Genomic DNA, 20,786 nt, shown 5'->3' on the forward strand with positions numbered 1-20,786 from the left:
AGTGAGTCTTTTTAGATTATTCTTTTTTATCAGTCAACAATTACATAAAAGACAAAAAGAATCCTGAATTTCAAAGAGTGGGTCACATACCCTTCACAGTAATAGGGTTAAAATGCATAACAGCACCAGTGTAGATACAGAATTTCTACCACATATATTTTCTGCTCAGCAACATGCCCAGCAGGTTTATTCTGATGTTGTTATTGGTCCGTAACATGGACAGTACATACCTGTCACGTGAATAAGTCCAAACCACAGGTGAGTGACCGACTATGAGGAAGTTTTTTTGCATAAAAGTCACAAAGGGCGAGTCGCGTTTGATGTCCAGCTCCAATTTCAGGTAGACCCACAGTTATAAAATAAGTTAAACTTAGACAGAGATCCAATAAGGACCTCAATCAACTTAGAAATATTTAAACAATGCAACTTTTTACAGACATGCGAGCAAAAACTGGCCTTTAAAAAAAAGAAAACTATACCAGCAGCAGTAGTGTACAGGTCAAGGACATCCCTGGTCTTAAAACAGTACTTAGCTGCAAACACCAAAAAAACAGTCAGTCTACAATACAAACGATCACATGTGAGCCTGTAAAAAAAAGTCACTGTTTAACTTCACTGAACTTAGCATCGACATCACACCGACAGGAATGCAAATGAGGCCCCGTGTGCCATTTTTTTCTTTAGAAATGGCAAGGGTCTCTCCAAAATTGAACAATGGCATGTGTGTGAAGTCAACCTGTCGCTATAGCTCAGTTATGACCTTCATGAGAGAGCAGTACTGGCCAGTTTAAGTCAGTTTGATCTGTCTCTACATAGTTTGTTCCCTTTAAATGAGGAAGAATTTTTAAAATATAGTCTCTTTAGAAAAATAGAAGGTGCATATTCACTGTTTGGTGATGATTTCCTGAGACTTTTCAGTGCAAATTTGCTCACACAGTGAGGGACTACTGGCTGTGAGTGTGTCTAGGAGAGAGAGTGGCTTGTCTTTGAGATAAATGTCATCAAGGAAACAGGGGGGGTCAGTTCTGAGGAGTGGAATACAGAGTGTGGTGCTGGTGGTTCTGGTCCGGAGGATTGTTGGCAAATAGGAGCGGCGCGGTCTCTGATCCGTACCAGCTGTGGAGGAAAAAGCAAGAAAAGGAGAAGATTAGAGCTCTTCTCACACTCCTGAAACCCTGTGATCAGCTTTAAGGTAATGACCTGGGTGTATCAGATTTTGTGGTGCTTGTACCTTATGTTTGAATTTGAACCGTTGGCCCATGGAGCAGGTATGTCCTCATCGCTGCCTTGAGGGTCGTCAAAGAAGTACGGCCGAGGCAGGACCCTGTTGTTGATGGCCATGATGCTGTTCTGTGAGAATGAGACGAAATAATGTTTCAAATTAAAAATCCTTCTCCCTACAAACAAGGTCTTGAATAATCGGGCCCTATGTTATCTTAAAAACCTCAGTGTACCATATCACCCCATTAGAGCACTTCGCTCTCAGTCTGCGGGCTTACTTGTGGGTTCTGGGATACTTAAAAGTAGAATGGGAGGAAGAGCATTAGTTATAATTAATCTCTGGATCTCTTCCACAGTGTGTCTTCTGTTCTGTCTCCCACTTTTGAACCCAACCGGTCGCAGCAGATGGCTGCCACTCTGAGCCTGGTCCTACCAGAGGTTTCTTCCTGTTAAAAGGGAGTTTTTCCTTCCCAGTGTTGCCAAGTTCTTGCTCACAGGGGGGTCATATGATTTCTCTATATTACTGTAGGGTCTTTACCTTCCAATATAAAGCATCTTGAGGCTACTGCTGTTGTGATTTTGCACTATATAAAAAAACTGAATAAATTTAAAATATTCATGTTTTTGAGTAATAAAGCAGTAAATAATTAATACAGTCTCAGGTGTCATTAGTAGATTTTTAGTTCGGTACATTACTTTCACATCCACTAGGTTTACCTCTTGAGCAGGCCGGCGAACTCTGAAGATAAGGATGAGGAGGCCAGTTGGAAGCAGCTCCCAGATGAAGAGGATGGCACCAAAGACCAGGTAGTCCCTGTCGCCGAGTTCACTCTCCAAGTCCGCCTTAAAACAAGAAGTGCAGAAAGTGCTCTTTAATTGTCCAAAGTTGTTAGCCAGGCACGAAGGCTTTGGTACTGGATCCTTACCTGGTCAGAGACATTGTACCAATCATAGTTAAAGGACTCCACCCGATACTTCTGGGACAGAAAGAGGACGGTCAGGTTGTAGCAGGCTCTGCTGGCAAACAGGAAGATCACTGCTGCTCCCAGTGCTGCTGTTCGCCACACTGTGGTCCCCTGGTCAGGTTTTAAAAAAAGAGAAAAACAAAGTTAGCCTGGAGTACTGTCAAAATACAGACATCCCCATCGCTTTTCATGGTAGTATCCTGACTTTTCTGTGTCCAGCATCACATTTTTTTCTGGCTATGCTCAACATTGCTTTCATCCATTATACCACTTAAGTAATGCTGGATCCTACAGTTCCCATAATGCATCTCAGTTCTTATTACACAGATCTGTTTCAGACATCGGTGCAGGTTGTCCATGATCCAGGTTCTGGTAGTTTTAAGCTCTTGAGTTGAAGGTTACTGGACTTCTTTGTAGGCTCTCGTGAAGACATCTCACCTCTCACCTGAGGAAATGTCTTTTGTGTAGCTAAAAAGGAGCCTTTAACGCAACACCTAAAACGATCTGTTGGAGATATGTAGTGTAGCAGCTCAAGCTGAGATAACCCCGATGATGTCAAAGTGATGTCAGCCCAGTGATCTTCTCAGACTGGAGACATGACACACTGTTTTTCCAAGCAGCTCAGGACTAAACATGAGTTTAATCATGCGTGTGCTGCTGTTAAACTTGGCTCGGTTCATCAGGGCTGGCTCACTACCACTTCTTCATGTTTGATGTTGATACTGACCTACTTTGAGTAGATACCATGAGATTTCCTTTCTTAAACAGCTAGCTTGTCTAGACACATCTGAGCTGCAGATGCATCGTTCGTTGAATATAAACTCCTGTGCAATGGAGTCAATAGTGAGTGCAAGATTAGCATATCCCTATTTTTCTCTTTGGGGAACAATGTTGAACACACCCTGCTGATCAGGTGGATGCTGGCGGACCGCGAGTGTCGGGTCAGGAGCAACAGCGTGGAGGCCAGCAGCACTGCTTCCAGGATGAAGAGCAAGTCGTTGACCACAACTCGAACCATGACTAGATTCCAGGTGCGCTCTCCCCTCTCGCCATCGCTGGTTCGTTCCCCGAGTGCAGCGCACACCACGTTGACGCAGAAGAAGATGGCGCTCAGCACACCGTACAAACACCTTGCTCCCCACCTGAGGAACACACAGAGGCCCAATGGGGACGATTAGGGCTCATAACAATAACGTAACGAGGCGCTTTTCTAGATTTAAAAACAGGAAAATGATGTAAAACTTACAGCCCTCTGTCCACTTCTCTCACTTTCACTAACACCTGCACAAAGACACAAAGACACACACATAAACATAAAGGCACAAAGAATGCATCCTGCTCAAAACACAACAGGCTCGATTACGATCTGTTGGGGGCAGAACTGCAGGCAACACAGCCGAGTAGTCAGTCCTGTTATACTTCTTTGAAGTCTGTGGCACGAGCATAATAGTCACAAGAGCTGTTAGCCTTTTTTTTAATACAATCAATCAGAAGGAAGATGTGTGAAAGGGAAAGGAGGTACAACATCATGACTTGAACGGCTGCACCAGGCTCCAGTATAAAATGAACAGTGGTTATTTTGAATTGTGAATTGTGTAAAGACCAAGAATAAAAGTGTGGCGCTGTAGCTGAGGACAGATGATCCACTGTAAGGGGCTCTTGTGTTTTCCTCTGACTAGTTTTATTTGTGCTTTTATCACCATAGCTGTACCAGAGCAACCCTTTTTACATTCTGAGCAACATTTTCTAAATGACACAAGATTTTTAAGAAGGCTTCCCCGTCCCCATCCCTTCAACCTTACCTGAGTGAAGTACAGGTTAATGAGGCTGAGAGTGAAAAACTGCAGACACACGGGGAAGCAGTAGAGGAGCCAGAACACTGCAACGGGGAGGTGGTTGGCTTGCAGGGCGTCATGGAAGTAAAAAGAGAACAAGGTGGTGCGAAGGGCAGCCCACAGCAGACAGAGGTACAGGAAGCCGCTTTGGTAGCTCCATCGCTTGTGTCCGTAGATGTAGAGGAGCCACAGCTGCACGTACACCACCACAAAGAGCCCGGCGTACAAAGTGGTGTAGAGGATGGTAAAGCTAAGCTGGACCGAGGGGGTGACAGCAGGACGCAGGGGGGCCGGGGATGGCGAATCGGAGGAGTTGGGAGGAGGGGTGGCTGTAACTGGGCCTTCCATTGGACTACTGACGTGATTAAATAGCTGGCATTGTCATCATCATCATCATCATTAGAGAACCTAAGCTTATCTTCTCTGTCAGAAGGGATTACATGAGACCTGAATGAAAAAACAAGAGGTTAGAAGATGGGGAAAAAACAATCTTGATAACACCAATGTGATCAGAGGACCTATCCTCAGTGTCGCCCCTGTGTACCTTGATCATATCCCTTCACACAATAGGACAGAGGCCTAAAATAAACCTCCAGCCTTTTGTGTGGGCTGTTTGATCAAGAAGAATGATGAGAACGCTACATGTTATCACACACAGCGTTCTCATGTGATAACAGGCCCTCTGCAAATCACTCACCTCAGGTGACATGCAGGCACGTTTACAACTGCTGTGCTTGTAACAGAAATCATTACGAGGTTATCACCACTGTAGAAAGTGGTAAAGAAATAAATAAATATATCCTCCTGAGAACTAGCTTATTCATTTATGTCCTCTGTAATGGACGTTTGTTTTTAGTCTACATCTTTTGATTATTTGAGCTACCCTACTAAGTCCTGGTGTACTAAATAGAGGACATCCTGGGCTTTCCATTAATATCTCATGTGTTTTCTTGCCTATTTTAGCTTCAAAGAGGCAGAAAAACACCAAAAAAGTTCAATGGGAAGATTCTTTTTTCCTCGGTTCTCAGGACAACATACTGCAAACTAGATCAGTAGACCAAGTAGCGGTCTGTGTGGTCAGTGGTCAGTAGTGTCCAAGCCTTTGATTCAAATTGTAGTACTGTGATATAAAATATCTAACCTCGATAGAAAAATCGAATCAGATTTCCACAAAACTATATATTTTCAATCAGTCATACAGTTGTTATTAATGATAACAGCAGAATTCCAGACGCATTAAAGCAGCATAACACAGTAACAGCAACAATCGGCCACATTCTGTCACACTTCCGTTATGTAATCGATTTGCTTTTATGCTCTTGAGGTTCCTTTGAGCTTTACAAAAGCATAAACAACCGGCTGTTCCGCTCAGGGTCTTCAGCCACAGCCAGGCTAACTGAAAGTAACTGTGAGCCAGCGCTAATGTGAAGTGCTGGTACTGCCAGCGGTCAGAGGCGTCTGCTTCCTCATTAGAACCATAAAACACGCAAGACGCCCTCAATAATTTATTAACAATAAAGACAGCGCTTACCTTTCGCGAGCAAGGACTCCCAGGATGTGCAGCAGACGACGGTAATCCCTTTTTGGTTTCCGCATTGTGTGACGTGAGTAAAGACTTGTGGGAGGAGCCACAGTTTTGATTTCATCCGCCAATCAGCGAAGACAGGAAATCGCGGTTTTTTCAATTTATTGTTTACGTATGGCGTGAAGGTAGGTGCATTCAAATCAATTTAAAAATTGTTTACAGGACGATTTGTTTTTAATAAATGTGAGTATTTCCCAAAAAATAAACTGAATCGTAGCTTTAGCGGGTGTCCCGCTGAGCTCTCCTGGGCACTGCAGACGAACGAGCCCGCTGTTCACGCTCCGCAGCGTCCGTTAAGCCTCGAGTCACGAAGGTGCTGCATTATTAAAAAAAAAAAACTGCTCCAAGATGCCCATGGTACTGCGAACCAGAAAGTCCCTCCGCCCCGGCGAGGTACAGTTACCGGCGTCAACACCGACACCCAGGAGAAGCTCCAGGCGCAGGCAGGAGAGAGCTACGTACGAGGTGGGGATTTCTATTACTCAGCCTTTCCTTTCCGCCTCCTCTTCCTCCGCTGCTGCAAACTTCATCGTGGGCCACGTAGCTCGCTGGCTAACGTCAACGGCGAAGACGTTAGTTGGCTAATCCATGTAGTATACTTAAGCGAGGATTATAAAGAGGCCGTACTGCTCTTAAGTCCTCCAGCTTTACTGCTTTAGTATTTTTTTTTTTACCGCAATAAATATTTGCTTAAGCGGCTAGCATTGTTTTAGCTAACTCCGCGTGCGAGCCCAAAACTTAGTTAAAGGTCTCTAATCATGGTAAGTTTTTTTAAACTAGCTTAGGATGTTTATATGTGGTTAATAACAAAAAAATACCCGCCTTTCATATTATTTTCTTCCCCTTTTCTGTCACTTACATGGTTAACACACTTAATGCAGAGTGCACACAGCAACTAGTGCTTTATTCCATCGCTTGTTAGCGTTAACGTTATCACCAATATCTCCTGTCAGGAGTCAGACGAGTCAGACTCTGAGCTTGTTCAGCTCCAGGAGGAGATGGAGAGACGTGAGGCTGAGCTGGAGGAGGAAGCTGCTGAGGAGGCAGATCTGACGGTAGGCTATAATTCACCTACAAACACCCCTCTTTCTCTCACTTTCAGGTATTGTTCTGTGCACGCATGGTGGCGGGGGGGGGGCGGAGCAAAGTAGAGCCACCTGTGAGGCCTCCTGGGTGTGGCAGAGCTCCTATTTGCACAGCCCTGCAGTATAAACATGCTGCTTTGTGTCACTGCAGCTGCATACAGCCACTTCCAGGAAATACTGGCAGGCCAGTGCGGAAATGTCTTAACCTCCTTTGCCCTGCTGGCAGAGAAGAGAGCTGTTGCTTATTTAGTAATAAACAGAAGATGGAATACTCACAATCAATACTGGTTTATATTTGTTTTCATCTCTCTCTTAGATATCTCATATCACCCCAAAAGAGCACTTTGTTCTCAGACAGCTGGCATTCTTGTGGTTCCTTAAAACTCTATAAAACATTCCCTCTGATAAAGCTAATAGATATGGCTGGATCAGGTGACCCTGAACCCTCCCTTAGTTTCACTGCAATAGGCCTCAGCTGCTGGAGGCCACGATGCACCACGTGTTTTTTCTTCACTCAACCTGTGTTTATAAACCATTCTGCATTTAATCATTAGTTATTATTAGTCTCTGGCTCTCTTCAGCAGCATGCCTTTTGTCTCGTCTTTTTCCCCTTACCACCAACCAGAGAAGCTGCCCCTCCCTGAGCCTGGGTCTGCTGGAATTTTCATCCTGTTAAAAGGGAGTTTTTTTTCCCACTGTTGCCAAGTGCTTGCTTATAGGGGGTCAGCTGATTGTTGCGGTTCTCCCTGTATTATTGTAGAGAAAACCCCAGTATAATGCACCTTGAGGTGACTGTTGCTGTGATTTGGCGCTATATGAATACAGTTGAAATTAAAGTAATTGAATATTGCAGAATAGTAGAGTATTTCTGTAATTAAAATAAAGGCAACTGTAAAACATGAAACTTGCTGGGTTCAAATATATCTCCAAAAGCTGAAGCCTGGGGTCTCTCTGGATACTCGGACATGCATGTGAGGTTAATTGGCCGTAGTTGCGAATATGAGTGCAAATCTGTTTTTGTCTCTGTGTGTGAGCCTTGCCATAGACTGGCAACCAGTCCAGGGTGTACCCTGTCTCTCACCCTGTCACAGTTGGGATCGGCTAATACCCAACTGTGACCCTAAATTGGATAAGCAGAACAAAATGCATGATGATGCTGATGCCAGCAGCACATTTTAAAAACGTGTCTTTACCACTTGTGCATCGTCAGCTCTTTTGTTAAAAGGAAGGAGACAAATTGCTGTTTGTTTAAGAATGAAACGTTCTTCCAGGCGTGATTGTTTTACTGTTTCTGCGCTCAACAGTTTGGGGGGGCCACTTTAGCACCAGGACTCACTTACTATACGGGAATGCATATGTGGTTTGGCATTGTCTTTAATAAGTGAGGATCTTTCTGGAAGTGTAGATCTGGGGAGTCTGGAGGCTGTTCCTGAACATGTTTTGCAGATGTGCTTGGCTTTCAACAGTGTATCAAAGTATCATTCACATTAATCAATCAATCAATCAATCAATCAATCAAAGCTTTATTCGTCACATGCAGGTTGCCCTGCAGTGAAATGGGACCCCCCCGACCTTACACATAAAACACAGACATTACATGGGGATACAGGTCGGAGATTGGTAGCATTAGAGAAAAACATTGAAATGTACATTACAATGGGAAAGTACAAGAGGAAAAAAAGAGACCCCTACTCATGCTGTGCTTCCATGGTAGGACAGCATGAGAACAGGAAACAAAAAAACTCCTCTGCACAAAAAGCACATGAATGTCCACAGCACAACATTATGAAGGACATGACAAGCCACGGGGATGGGTGGGGGGTGAGGAGTTATCCGAAGCGAACACAGCAGCCGCCCTGCACAGCGCTATCATTCCAGCGCGGCACATAGGCCCGCCGTGTTCCCCCGCAGGAAACAAGCATCGAAGGCGTTTGGAAGGGGAGAGGGATCAGTGTTTGCTTATCAGTGTAAGTGTATGTGTGTGCGTGTCCATAGTTCAGCGGAGACAGTGTCCTTCGCCCTGCCAGGCTAAGTAAACAGTCTACCAGCCAACCCAGGTGGCCTTATGGGATGGGAAGGAACAGTCACAACATAGTCGTTATCAGGGATTGTTTTTGATCGGCTCCAGCCTTGAGCCCGCAGCTGGCGCCGAAGGGGGTAGCCGTATAATGATGGTGATTTTTCCTTTGCAAACAACTCATAAGAATTTCAGGCTGTTTTTAGCACTCCGACACTGGTGTCTCAATCTCCTTTTTTATAGCCTCGAGTTTCTCCAAGATGTTATTAGCCATCGATCCCGAGATCTTGTCACTCTGTTGCTCACAAAGCAGATCCTGAGACCTCACGACCGCAGCCAACTGATTCGAGATGTAGTCCAGCTTCCTCCCTGAGTTGTTGTTTCGGGTGGATTCGTTCCTGATGTAATCCAACATACGCTCAGAGGTGTTAGTTTGAGCATTCACTGCAGTCGTAAGCGCCTCCAAGCTCTTAACCATGCTGCTGCTTTCAGTGAGCCCTTTCTGAGAACTCGCACCTCGTCCAATCGTTTCAATCCCAGCGGGCAGCCTTGTGGGGATTTGGACAGCCGGCTCCGCTCTCTCAATTTTCCGATAAGCCAGGGCCAAGCCAGCTCCGATCAGCAAGAACCCTGTTACCATGGTTCCGAATAGGTAGATATCTTCAGCGTCCTCGATCGACAGTCCCGCCAGGCACACGACCCTCCAGTTCTGCCACCCGTCCATCGTGTATCCGGCAGGGAAAGTCCCTCCAGGGCACTCGGGCTCTCCCGAGCCCAGGCTTCTCGTTGAGAAGATGGTGTCAATAGCGTTCAGAGACCAGTTGATCAAATCCATAAAATCCATTAATGCAATGACCCAGTGTAATGAAGTGACCCATTAAAATCAGTGCAGGGGTTTCAATGTCGTGGCTGACAGGTGTAATATGAAGTATGTTTGGAAACGCAGGTACGTATCTAAGTGTTTGTTTGTTTGTAAGGGGCACTGCTATATATCTTACTGGCAAGTTAATGTAGCATCCATAAAATGTGACCTGTAGAGTGGCCACGCCCACTTTTAGAACGCTGAGCTGTCAGTGTATTTATGAAAATGAGCAGGCAGAGGTGGAGCAGAGCAAGGCGAATGTTGAGCACTGACTGCCATGAGAATATCAGGTAAAACAATGCTGTAGCCACGGTAAGGCTTGTGTCATGCAGATAAACAAATATTAATAAGTCAACAGCAGCCACGCACCAGTCAGGAGAGCTGCTTTAAATGGGTGTAGCTAGTCAGTGTGGGAGCTTTGATGTTGACGGGAGCCAGCGGGAGCAGAAAGACTAAGACTGGAAAAGTCTCTCAGTGATTCACTGCTAGCTTTTTAGATAGCCGTAGGTGTTACGTTTCATTCGGTGTGTGCCATGAAGCTGCTTTATATGTGTGTGTGCTACATGATTACACAGATTTATAACACATATTTCATCTTCCTCAGGACCTGAAGGATTGTAGTGTTGTGCTGGACCGTCTCCAAGCTGACGAAAAGAGTTTGAAAAAAGATCTCGAGGAAAAAGAAGACATGAACCGCAAAGGTGGGAAACCAGTCTCCAGGATCCCAACTTTCCAGAAGCGACCCGCTGGAGCCAGTCAGACCACGGAGCTGCCGGTTCCCAGAAAGGATACTCCAGTCCACGCTCAGCCTCCTGAGAAACTTGGAAGTCTGGAAACTTCAAAGTCCAAGCTGCCTGATGTCAGAGAAACAGCATTCCCCACCGCATTGATCCGCACCCCCAAAGTTGGCTTCGAGGCTCCTTCTACATTCAGCAGGACAGAAGTGGCTCTTGCGACAGCTCACGGCCCTCTGATTGCTGCCCAACCTGTTCACTCCCCTCTTCTGACTGCAAGCCCCAGGCCTGCTCTCAGATCAGAGCAAGTCAAGAGCAAAACCTCAGAAACCATCCCAGATGGGCCTACAACCCATCTGCCACGTGAGAGCTTCCCCAGCAAGATACCCCGGGAGGAGCCAGCGGAGACGTACGACCCTGCAGTTAAGGACAGGATTCTCCTCACTCCCTCTGGAGACTCCGAAAAGTCTGCAGAGATTTTTCAAGCGCCTGAGGACAGCCAAGTGGAAGCTATAATGGACGAAGAACCTCCATGGGAGACAGAGCCGCTGAACACAGCTGGTTTGAGGGACAGTATATCTTCATCAGAAGCTGAATGTGAGGATGAGTTGGCTGGTGAGATATCAGATGAAGTGAAGGAGGATCGTGAACCGCTCATAAGCCAGTCAAAGTTCCCAAAGCTCGAAGAGAAAAAAGCAGATCCCGACTCAGACGCTGCTGCAGCACCAAAGACGCCCACTAAAATGAAAGCAACCAAGTCAGCCAAGGTGAGCTATGTCACTGTTTGAGACTGAGAGCTTCCACTGGTGTCTGTTTCCTTGATCGTCTCAGCTGAGGCATACACATACATGTGTACCTATTCAGGAATTCTGAGGAATTCTACCACTCCCTGCAGTAGCAGCTTTGGTATGCAGCACAGTATGCTGTGCTTTGCTTAAGCTGTGAGTGTGATGTAGCCTGTTGGAGTGTATAAATTCTCCCCTTATCATTCTGCAGAGGTCAGGATGTCCCAGTTTTACCCTCTTCTGCTTCCTGAGCACCACCTTGCTGCTTCTCGGAGGGTTCTCTCACCACGTGTGGCACTACGGGCTTCCCATGTCCGTGTCCCAGCTCACGGCTCAGCTGGAGCTGCACTGGCTGGAGGGCTTTGGATTGTTACCAGAGCCTTGTAGCACTGACTGTCGGTAAATGATATCAGCAACTGGATATCTTTGAGTTATTTATGTCAGAAATATTATATTCACCTGTCAGGATTAACTAATGTACTGTTGAATGTGGTCCTTGTTGTTCAGAGTGCACCTGGTGGAAAGCATTCCTGTCGGTCTCTACCCGTCTTCCCCCTCGTCCAGAAAGAGCATCGCAGACAGCTGGCTGCACCTGCTGGACAGAGCCAACAGCTCGGTCCACATCGCCGCTTTTTATTTCACACTGCGGGACAGTGATCTGGGCTTGCACGAATCCTCAGACTCTCAGGTGAGCACAACCACCTGCACACTCGGGTCTCACGATGCGGCACATCAGGTGGTTGTACCTAAAGCTTTAAGCCTCTGAGTTAATGGCCTCGCATGATTCTCAGGGAAGAAAGGTTTTTGAGCAGCTGATGAAACTTGAATCCAAAGGTGTAAAGCTCCAGATCGCTGTCAACGCCCCCCAACAGTCGAATCAAGACACAGCCGACCTGGCTGGGACAGGTAAGAATGCCAGGTTTGTGTTTCAGAATAGGACGTTTAAGGAATTTCAGCATTAATTTCCCATGCTATTTTGTTTTTCCGTTGCAGGTGCAGAGGTCAGAGAGGTGGACCTCAAAGCTGTTACTGGAGGCATCGTCCACACCAAGCTGTGGGTGGTTGACCAAAAGCACTTCTATGTGGGCAGTGCTAACATGGACTGGCGCTCTCTAAGTCAGGTATGGTGAAAACAGAGGAAAACTCCTAAACTATTATATATAGGTTGTATAAGAGATGGATATCCTCACTAATCCCCCCGTTTTTAGTCGGGTAATGTTGAATAAGAAGTCTCCACACAATATTTTTAAGTGGAGCAGGGAGACAGATCCATCCCAGCTTAAGTACATTAGTGTCTACAGAGTGCAGGACTCTCATGGTTTTTGTTTCCTCTTTGTTGTCATAGAGAGGAAAGATTTCTAATATGGTCAGCTCTGTCTCTGGGCACAGAAGCCCCACCCAGCTGCTGATTTAAACCCTCTGTTGGTGAGGGGCAGCCAGTTAGACGTAAACTGGGAGAGGCCCTGAAAGAGCAGCTGCACCAAAGCTGCTTTAGTAGAGTCCATGAATAAAAATACAGAGTCCAGCTTAAAAACCTGAAAATGATAAATTTCCCTTTACAAGAAGTAATTAAATCCCCGGATGATCCCACACATCGTGCGTACTAGCACAGTGCTGATGGTGGCTGTGCTGTGTCAGAGCTAATGCAGACTGTGGACTCTCTTGAACAAAGGTGAAGGAGGTGGGTCTGTCAGTGGAGGACTGCAGCTGCCTGGCTCAGGATGCCTTTCGGATCTTTGGGGTGTATTGGAGCATCGGCGGTGCGAAAAACGGTTCCCTGCCTCCGTACTGGCCCGCTCGGCTCTCTGCCCTGTCGAGTTCCCAGAAGCCCCTGCATCTGAAGTTCAATGGGGTCCCTGCTCAGGTCTACCTCTCTGTAAGTATCCTTTCAGGAGGAATCCTTTTGAGTTCTGCTGTCATTTTACAGGAACTGTGTTGCATCGATTGCTATTTGTTTTATAGACGCAGGCAGATGAGTCTATGTGACGTCATCATACTAAATGCTCAATGACAAACAGATTTATTCTCAACACAGAACAAATGGGAATATCCTAACATTTGATCAGGAATAAATAAAAAAGACAGATAGCTGCTGTCTGTGGTTTGTCTTTTATTCAGTGAGAGAAACATTAAAACCAACATCTTTGATCATTATTATTTTAATTTGCTGTTCTTTTCTAAATCTGTACAGATAGTGTCTTTAACTGCCTTCTTTTACATCATGAATACACATTAGTGGCTCAGTGCCACTGGAAGCCATCCCTGTTCATGCCATCATACTTCAGATCATAAACCATTCCAAGCCTTCGCTGTGGTTTTATCTTCCCTTCCAGTTTCTTTTCTTTTGTCCTTGGGTTGCAGGCTGATCTGAGCTTCCTTTGTCCAAAGAATGCTGGGCCAGGATTTCTGCGGCTCGTTCAGATTTTTGTAGATGTTTGTGTCTAATCTCCCCTTTCTGTCTTTGATAGCTGGTTTGCATGGTGTACTGAACTCTCTGCAAGATTCCTCTTATGTTCGACTTGGATAATGATATGCTTAGCCCTCCAAGACTGATCTGCTCTTGGGTTTTCTTTACCATGAAAAAGGAGTCTGCAATCACCAGGGCACTATTTTTTTGTAAGAATGTAAAAAAGTGTAGGTTTCACCACTCCTGAGGTCTCTGATTGAGCTCTTGTATCCAGAGCTCCTTTGGCTGCATGTTGTGGGTTCACAGAAACACCAATTGCACTCTGGGACTTTTCCTTTGGTTTAGTGCCCTGAAATAAATCCATCTTGATAATGTAACTATGCCCTGAATATGTTTTGGTATAAAGCTAAAACAACAACATTTGTATGTTTGTCTGAAACTGCTTTTGCACCATTCCAATCTCAAGATAAGGACATCACTCGGCTGTCACAGGCTCCTCTTCCTCCTGTGTTGGCTCTGTTGATCATCATTGCTTCTGCTGTGTCTGTTTTCTGCAGAGCGCCCCTCCACAAATCTCAGCCCGTGGCCGCTCTGACGATCTGTCCACTATTCTGTCTGTCATCAACGACGCTCAGGGATTCGTTTACATCTCTGTCATGGACTTCCTTCCACTGTCTCAGTTCACAGAGCCACTCAGGTACACTCCACTCACACAGCTGCACTGTTCATGTCATTTAATAGCAATTCTGAAGTCAGTCAATCTTAATACAAGACGCGAACAGAAATTACTGATATGCTGTTAAAAAAAAAAAAATGTTATGTCGACTTACTAAAAAGGTACAAGATTGGCTTACAAAGCAGCCTCTCATCAAAATAAAGTACACATGCTGATTGTTGACGTTAAAATACCTGACTCACTCTCAGAGAGCATTTCAGGGGGAAGAAATTTGCTCGTTCTGCTTCTTCCTGCCTGCACCAAACAGCAACAGTGCCGATGTGTCTTGTGGAAGCTGTAGAGCTTTAAAGTATGTCCTGGTCTGTCATTCTCAGGTTCTGGCCCGCCATCGACTCTGCCCTGCGTGCTGTGGCGTGCACCAGAGGCGTGCAGGTCCGACTGCTTATCAGCTGCTGGGAGCATTCTTCTCCTGACATGTTCATCTTCCTGCAGTCCCTGCAGGTGCTCGGGAGGCATCCACTCAGGAGGCATCCACAGACGTGCAACATTGACGTGGTACGTTTGAAGATGTGATTTTTCTTTTCATGGCTGAAACGTTTTAAGTCACCAATGACATGGCGGATTCTAAAGCAACGTTTTTGTTTGTTCTGTAGAAAATCTTTACAGTGCCTTCAACAGCAGAGCAGAAGATTCCCTTTGCACGAGTCAACCATGCCAAGTACATGGTTACAGACAGAGTGGTCTATATAGGTATGCTGCCAGCACTGGCTACATTTTTAACACTTTTTAGCTCCTTTGAACTGTGAAAGGCGAAATTTAACAGCGTAAGGTGTCCAGCTTTTAACATTTAGTAGGTAATGTCTGTAAAGTGGAACGATTATACTCAATTTCAGCTCCGTTTCTGTTCTTGGACTCTCCAAGAGTAGCTTTGCATTCATCTTATATTGTCTTAGTGCAGCGCTTCATCCTCTAATTGTTTTAGCTGCGCTCCATTTAAAGCCATCCTCCACGGTTTAAACACCAGGTGGGCGGAGCTTCTAAAACGACCAAATTAGGTATATCCAATCTCTGTCACAACATACAGATCTAAGAGTAAAAAACTGTCTGATCACATTGTTTTAAACTTGTATATGTGTGACAAAGTATAGAAAAGCATTTGATAAATGGAGACTGTAGCTCTCACCCAGAGTCTCCTGCAGTCCAGCTTGTTAAACTGCTGTTTCTCTTCACAGGGACGTCCAACTGGTCAGAAAACTACTTTGCGTTCACGGCTGGCGTGGGCTTGGTGGTGAACCAGACAGGCTCTGCGGTTAAACCGGGCCAGCAGACTCTGCAGAGCCAAGCAGAGGAGCTGTTCCTCAGAGACTGGGAGTCCGAGTACGCCTCCACGCTCCCCGTTGAAGACATGGACGTGTGCCCGCGCCATTGAGGGAATCAATAAAGAGCGTCGCATTTAGACGAGCCGCATGCTTTCTTGCTGCTACTACTTGAACTTTATTGCATCTATGCAGAATCCGCTGGCTGTTTGTTTTATTGCAGTTTACCGACTGGCTGCCTTTTTCTGTATATAGTTGCGTTTTCAGAGCACATTATTGTTTTGTTTTGTTTTTAATTGCTCTGTGGTGTTTTTAATATTCTGTCATATGCTGACAGATGTGACAAACGTGTTACATTATAAATAAAAAAATATGCTGGAGACCTTTAAGACGTCTTTTCTCTGGATTTTCTTACAAAATTTGAACTTTTACAACACAGAAAAAGTCTGAATACCACATATTAATGTGTTATTTTATAAACAGAGAGCTGTCAGCACAGCAGTAATATTCCACCTCATTGCACACTTTTAAGCCATCAACATAGAATCATTTTATTATAATGATGATTGTGTGAAAAATTCAGCCACAAAATCATAACATCATGCTATGGTTGCAGTTTCAAAATAATTAGCTTGGTATTACGTACGAGCTTTCACTTGGAGCCATTTCAAACAAAGAGCTTCAGGCTGCTTTAAACACTCTGTTTCACACAGGCCTTTCTACTCTTGGCTCTATACGACATCAGAGAGGGGACACGCCTAATATGGTAATCTTTCTGGATTCCTCAAGAGCCCTTTCTCTTTCTTATGACGTCACACCTCTGGCTGTGAGCGCCAAAGCTCCACCCTCATGCTGTTTTTAGTTTGTGAGGGGCAGCCAATTAGATGAAAGCTGGGAGACAGAGTTTATTTCAGTGGATGAACTGAGGAGCTGCACCAACAACCTGTTTCAGACAAACAACGATTCATTTGACCCGAGAATCATCTAAGTGTAACAGATCCTCTTAAAATGTACATTTTTTTTTTTTTTTTTTTTAACAGGACTGGGGGATTCACAGAGCAGCAGTGTGCTGTGCTGTCTTCAGCTCAATGCTAGAAGGAAAAAAATCTTTATATACGTGAACTGAAGCAGCTATTTCAAAACAAAACCCACAGAGATCCAGATGATGCATTTACAAATAATCTAACTACTGAGTAACTTCAGACTTATGTGCCTTCATCTTCACATTTGAGAATCTTTTCTCTGCACACATCTGGAAAAAAAGAAGAAATGGAATAAAACATCTACAGCCTGTGTCAGTGTCGAACGCTGCAGTTCCAGCTTTAGCTCTTCACACCTGCTTAGTGTCACTGTTGTGTGAGACAGCACACCTGCTAGCTGCCAGCTGTACAAAAGCATCCACAGCTTTGTTTTGTAGCTGTGGAGCAGCTCCATGTGCACAAATGAAAAGTCAGACGGTGAATGAAGCAGCAAAGATGGGTGCAGATTCTTTTTACACAAACTCTGCAGCCATCCCAGTCATTTCATACCCCCGGGCAGGAGAAGCTTGAAGACGGGCCGCCTGCTCTCACTCCATGGAGAGCTGCACACTGTCTGACTGGCCCTGCTGCTGTTGTTGCTGCTGCTGCTGCTCAAACTTCCTGGCTAGAAAGCGAGACATGAGACAGACGGAGATTTATTACAATAAGCAGAAGATCTGTAGGTCGTCCAGCAGGCTTTCCCCACTCTTGTGAATGTTTTATGCACCATTTTGAAATGTTGAATTAATGTCTTTATTAATGTGAAGGAAAACTTTTTTTTTTTTTTTTTTTTTTTTTTTAAAAACCACCAGATAACAACTCAACAGTTTAAAAAAAAAATCCCCACTTTTCCTCATCTAATACAGCCCATGTTGAGCCAGCACACACAGGCTCGACTACATTAGTATCTGGTTTCACACTACAGTCTGATTTCAGGTTACTTTTTTGCTCTTTGTTTGGTAAATATGACTTAAGGGGAACAGATTTCTTTAAAAAAAGCAAAAAACAAAAAACAAGATATGGACAAAGATAAAGCAGAGATGTGTTTCTGTTAGAGGAGTTAACTGGTGGAATAGTTATGACAGTGATTTAAAAAGGTGTAGTTCATTTTCCTTGTTTAAAAACATGTTTAAAAATAGAGTATTAGAAAAATATATAAATCAAGAATGAAAAGAACAAAATAATAATACTGAAACTCTTGGTTGTTTTGCTTTGATGATATTAATGAAATTTAATTTAATGTAGTTACTCATCTAAAGTGGAAAGTTTTGTTTTGTTTTTTGTTTGTTTTGTTTTACTCTTTGCTTCGAGCTCTGTGTACATGAGCTGCGTGCTAAAAGATCTTTTGTTAAAAGGGTTGGCGTAATAAGCAAATGCTTCAGCTGATACCTTTTGATTAGCCTTGTCTCGTGCTTTCTTGTTTTGTGGTAGATCTTTATTCTGTATTCACTGAGATATTTGAATGCTAATCAATAAATCAATAAAATGAATGCTTATATTTCAATTCCCAGTGATGGATTCATTTATTATAATAACTTTATCACTTCCTGGAGTCTGCTCAGCTCAGTAGAATCTAAACTCTGGGGTGTGTTTTAGAATTACCCACGCGCTACTGAGGCTGACTGCAGAGGTTTTACCTGGAAAACAAAACCTCTAAGGCTGAACAACAGCAGCTCACACACACACACACACACACACACACCAAAACTCAATATCAAACCTCCTTTCCCTTCTGGTTTCATCCAGCCATGACCTCACCAGCAAGCACAACCCAGTGTAATTTTACAGGTTTGCCACACAATATTCACTGACCTGCTGTGCAACCTTACAGGTTATTTTAGTTCAATAAAGGCAGCATCTACAGTACTGTGTAAAAGTCTTGAGCCACCTACCGTTTTGCTTCAATGGAGACAGAATTTGTTGTAATTTCTTAAAGTTGTCTTCACCAATAAAAACACTAATCCTTGGACATTACTTGCATTGGTCCAGTCCTTGTACCATATCGTGTATTTATTTATTCATTTTTTTGTTAAGCAACTTAACACTGACCTATGAATGATCCAAGCATATAAAAAGGCATCTTACTCATGGATGACTCCACTTGACAAAGAACCAAATTGTAATTGTATCTGTGTTAGGAGCATCCTTGTTTTCATTTCTTTAGCTGAATCTAAGAAAAGAAGTTAAAAATAACAGTGTGACCGGAAATTCCGGGGGGGCGCGCCAGAGGGAGTGTTCGCCCAGGGCGCCAAACAGGCTAGGACCGCCACTGACCGGAATAAAATATTCTTTTTGCACCAACAAGGTGATCCCCACAGAGAGGTTAGCTGAAAACATGGCATATCTCGGCATGGTGTGGAGTGGGTGCTTGAATCTTGACAAGCAGAAGAGGGAGAAATAGTATGAAAAGGGAAAAACCCAGACCCGAACCTTATTTCCCATCTTCCTGGTAAAGTAAGAGGAAATTAGAAGCGGCTCAAGACTTTTGCACAGTACTGTAGCGTCAACTCGAGTTTCACTGCAATCCACATCAGCCCACATGCATCCTCACCCAGAGAGTACATCTCCAGCTGCTGTCGCAGGCGGACCTTCTGCAGGCTGTCGTAGAAGTTGGGCTCCGGGCTGCTGCCCACGGCGGGAGGCAGAGTGAAGATGCGCATGATCTTCCTCTTGTTTCTAAAGTGTACGCAAACAAACAGCGTCAGTCTGTGCTCGTTATCCGCAAACAACTAGGGGAACATCATCACCGAGCACACGGTTTGACCTGTAACATGTTAACCTGGTGGGTGATTTCATGCCAAACCAGTTATTTACAGTCCTAATGACGTTATGAGGTACGGTAAAGAAACGCGTCCTTACTTTCTGGCGTACATGAGCAGGCCGAAGCTGACCAGGATCACCAGCAGGTAGACATTCGTGGCCTCGTTCCACGCTTCGTGCACAGAGTAGTCTATAGAGTCGGGCTCGTTCCCCAAAACCCCGTGAGCGCCCATGGAAAATGCGGAAACTGCCACCAAACTACACGGAGAAACATCCGATTTTAAAGCAAAATCCTCTAAATTAGCCCCGTTAGCCTACACTTCCTTGCTAATCAACGGTGTAGTGTAAACACTATTACGTCACATCCATCATATTTTCTTCTTCGTTGTTCCTCTTCCGGTTAAGACGTACTGCTGCCCCCTACAGTCCCAAATCTTAATCAACTCAGTAAAAAATCAATTCTGAAATGAATTCACTGATGCAGGTTTGATTGGACAATTAAATTCATTATTACAGCACAAAATGCTTTATTTTATTCTGCGTTTTTTGGGTCCTTTCCTGTTATTTGTCCTTCTTCCTGAAGGGAACTTTACAAGCTTGTATTTGTTTTTACTTGTTTTATATATTCAGATTCATTTTGGTGAAAATGAGGTCAGCATCACACCAAATGTGCAAATCAGTAAAAGCTATATCTTACCCACATATGTTATTTTACTCATGAGCACAACTGCAACAGGAGGAATCAAATAACAAATGAGAACTACTAAAGGTAAAAGCACACTGATTTCCAGCCAATCTGTTTATCCATTTATGTGATGTCACAGGTTGGGCTTTTATTTTTCAGCCCTGTGCCTTCTCTCTTTTCTGAATCTTGAGACCCAATAAATATGTCAGTTTGCCATCTTACAGAATGCCTTGTTTCATGAAATACACCTGGAAGACAGAAGATACACAGGTATATGTTTCTGTAGTGGTTGTTACCTGTGCTGTATAGAGGGAAACAAAAAGCAAAACGGTCATGATCGTGATATAACTTTCTGCTCTTCACTGTTTGAAAGTGTGGCAAAAATCTAATGGATATCGTTCCATTTTACAGAATGGTAAACCTTTCAAAAGGAAAAATGAGAAAAACTGTTGCTTGCCAAAATCCAGTAAGAGCGTACAATATTTGAAACACTAGTTTTCATTTTTAACATTTCATAGACTGACTTTGTACCATCATCACAATAATGAATCCTTGTCTATTTGGAATAACCTAATTAAAAGGTATATTTGTTTCTTGTTTATTTATTATAAATATGCACTAAATTCAATGCAGAAGTTTTCTTCCAGTGAGCTCTGGGGCCGGGCAAAACAGGGAAGTCCATTGATCCCTCTTCTTGATGGGGTTCCCTCCAAAAGATCTCAATCTCCATCCTGAACTTACTACACAAAGGAGCGGCCGATGAGCTGTGAAAAGCCAAAGTGTGCTTTTCTTTGTTAATTATTGTGGAAAATAAAAATCACAGTGATTCAGCGG

At 44.2% G+C, this 20,786-nt stretch overlaps 3 protein-coding genes across 4 annotated transcripts; 1 reads left to right on the top strand and 2 right to left on the bottom strand.

The window, feature by feature from the left end:
- Positions 1-6: 6 nt before the first annotated feature.
- gpr137 (G protein-coupled receptor 137) lies at positions 7-5,682 on the bottom strand. The gene is made up of 8 exons (XM_003451786.4): positions 5,553-5,682; positions 3,989-4,468; positions 3,433-3,467; positions 3,088-3,328; positions 2,148-2,297; positions 1,939-2,064; positions 1,232-1,350; positions 7-1,116 (listed from the first exon to the last, which is right to left on the bottom strand). The coding sequence occupies exons 2-8, from the start codon at positions 4,367-4,369 to the stop codon at positions 1,020-1,022; spliced, it is 1,149 nt and encodes a 382-aa protein (XP_003451834.1). The 5' UTR covers positions 4,370-4,468; positions 5,553-5,682; the 3' UTR covers positions 7-1,019.
- A 41-nt stretch (positions 5,683-5,723) lies between these two features.
- pld7 (phospholipase D family, member 7) lies at positions 5,724-15,877 on the top strand. 2 transcript variants are annotated; one of them, XM_005456339.4, is made up of 12 exons: positions 5,724-6,071; positions 6,560-6,661; positions 10,175-11,071; positions 11,301-11,488; positions 11,597-11,777; positions 11,881-11,995; positions 12,083-12,210; positions 12,762-12,965; positions 14,054-14,193; positions 14,547-14,727; positions 14,826-14,922; positions 15,405-15,877. In XM_005456339.4, exons 1-12 carry the CDS (start codon positions 5,955-5,957, stop codon positions 15,599-15,601), a joined length of 2,547 nt encoding a protein of 848 aa, XP_005456396.1. In that variant the 5' UTR covers positions 5,724-5,954; the 3' UTR covers positions 15,602-15,877. The 2 variants fall into 2 exon arrangements, with proteins under 2 accessions (XP_005456396.1, XP_005456398.1); XM_005456341.4 differs by lacking the exon at positions 5,724-6,071 and adding an exon at positions 6,097-6,367.
- A 148-nt stretch (positions 15,878-16,025) lies between these two features.
- On the bottom strand, positions 16,026-19,656 carry smim19 (small integral membrane protein 19). The gene is made up of 3 exons (XM_003451808.4): positions 19,367-19,656; positions 19,059-19,183; positions 16,026-17,132 (listed from the first exon to the last, which is right to left on the bottom strand). The coding sequence occupies exons 1-3, from the start codon at positions 19,498-19,500 to the stop codon at positions 17,056-17,058; spliced, it is 336 nt and encodes a 111-aa protein (XP_003451856.1). The 5' UTR covers positions 19,501-19,656; the 3' UTR covers positions 16,026-17,055.
- Positions 19,657-20,786: the final 1,130 nt, after the last annotated feature.

Source organism: Oreochromis niloticus, linkage group LG2, assembly GCF_001858045.2.
Source record: "Oreochromis niloticus isolate F11D_XX linkage group LG2, O_niloticus_UMD_NMBU, whole genome shotgun sequence".
Taxonomy (NCBI): Eukaryota; Metazoa; Chordata; class Actinopteri; order Cichliformes; family Cichlidae; genus Oreochromis; species Oreochromis niloticus.

Excerpts from the sequence above, each read along its gene's own strand:
- gpr137 (XM_003451786.4), bottom strand. The coding sequence starts at position 4,369 with ATGGAAGGCCCAGTTACAGCCACCCCTCCTCCCAACTCCTCCGATTCG. Across the intron at positions 3,468-3,988 it reads TTAACCTGTACTTCACTCAG|GTGTTAGTGAAAGTGAGAGA; the intron begins GTAAGGTTGAAG and ends GTCTTTGTGCAG. Across the intron at positions 2,298-3,087 it reads GCATCCACCTGATCAGCAGG|GGGACCACAGTGTGGCGAAC; the intron begins GTGTGTTCAACA and ends AAACCTGACCAG.
- pld7 (XM_005456339.4), top strand. The coding sequence starts at position 5,955 with ATGCCCATGGTACTGCGAACCAGAAAGTCCCTCCGCCCCGGCGAGGTA. Across the intron at positions 11,489-11,596 it reads CCTTGTAGCACTGACTGTCG|AGTGCACCTGGTGGAAAGCA; the intron begins GTAAATGATATC and ends CTTGTTGTTCAG. Across the intron at positions 14,923-15,404 it reads AGACAGAGTGGTCTATATAG|GGACGTCCAACTGGTCAGAA; the intron begins GTATGCTGCCAG and ends TTCTCTTCACAG.
- smim19 (XM_003451808.4), bottom strand. The coding sequence starts at position 19,500 with ATGGGCGCTCACGGGGTTTTGGGGAACGAGCCCGACTCTATAGACTAC. Across the intron at positions 19,184-19,366 it reads CTGCTCATGTACGCCAGAAA|AAACAAGAGGAAGATCATGC; the intron begins GTAAGGACGCGT and ends CGTACACTTTAG. Across the intron at positions 17,133-19,058 it reads GCTGGAGATGTACTCTCTGG|CCAGGAAGTTTGAGCAGCAG; the intron begins GTGAGGATGCAT and ends CTCGCTTTCTAG.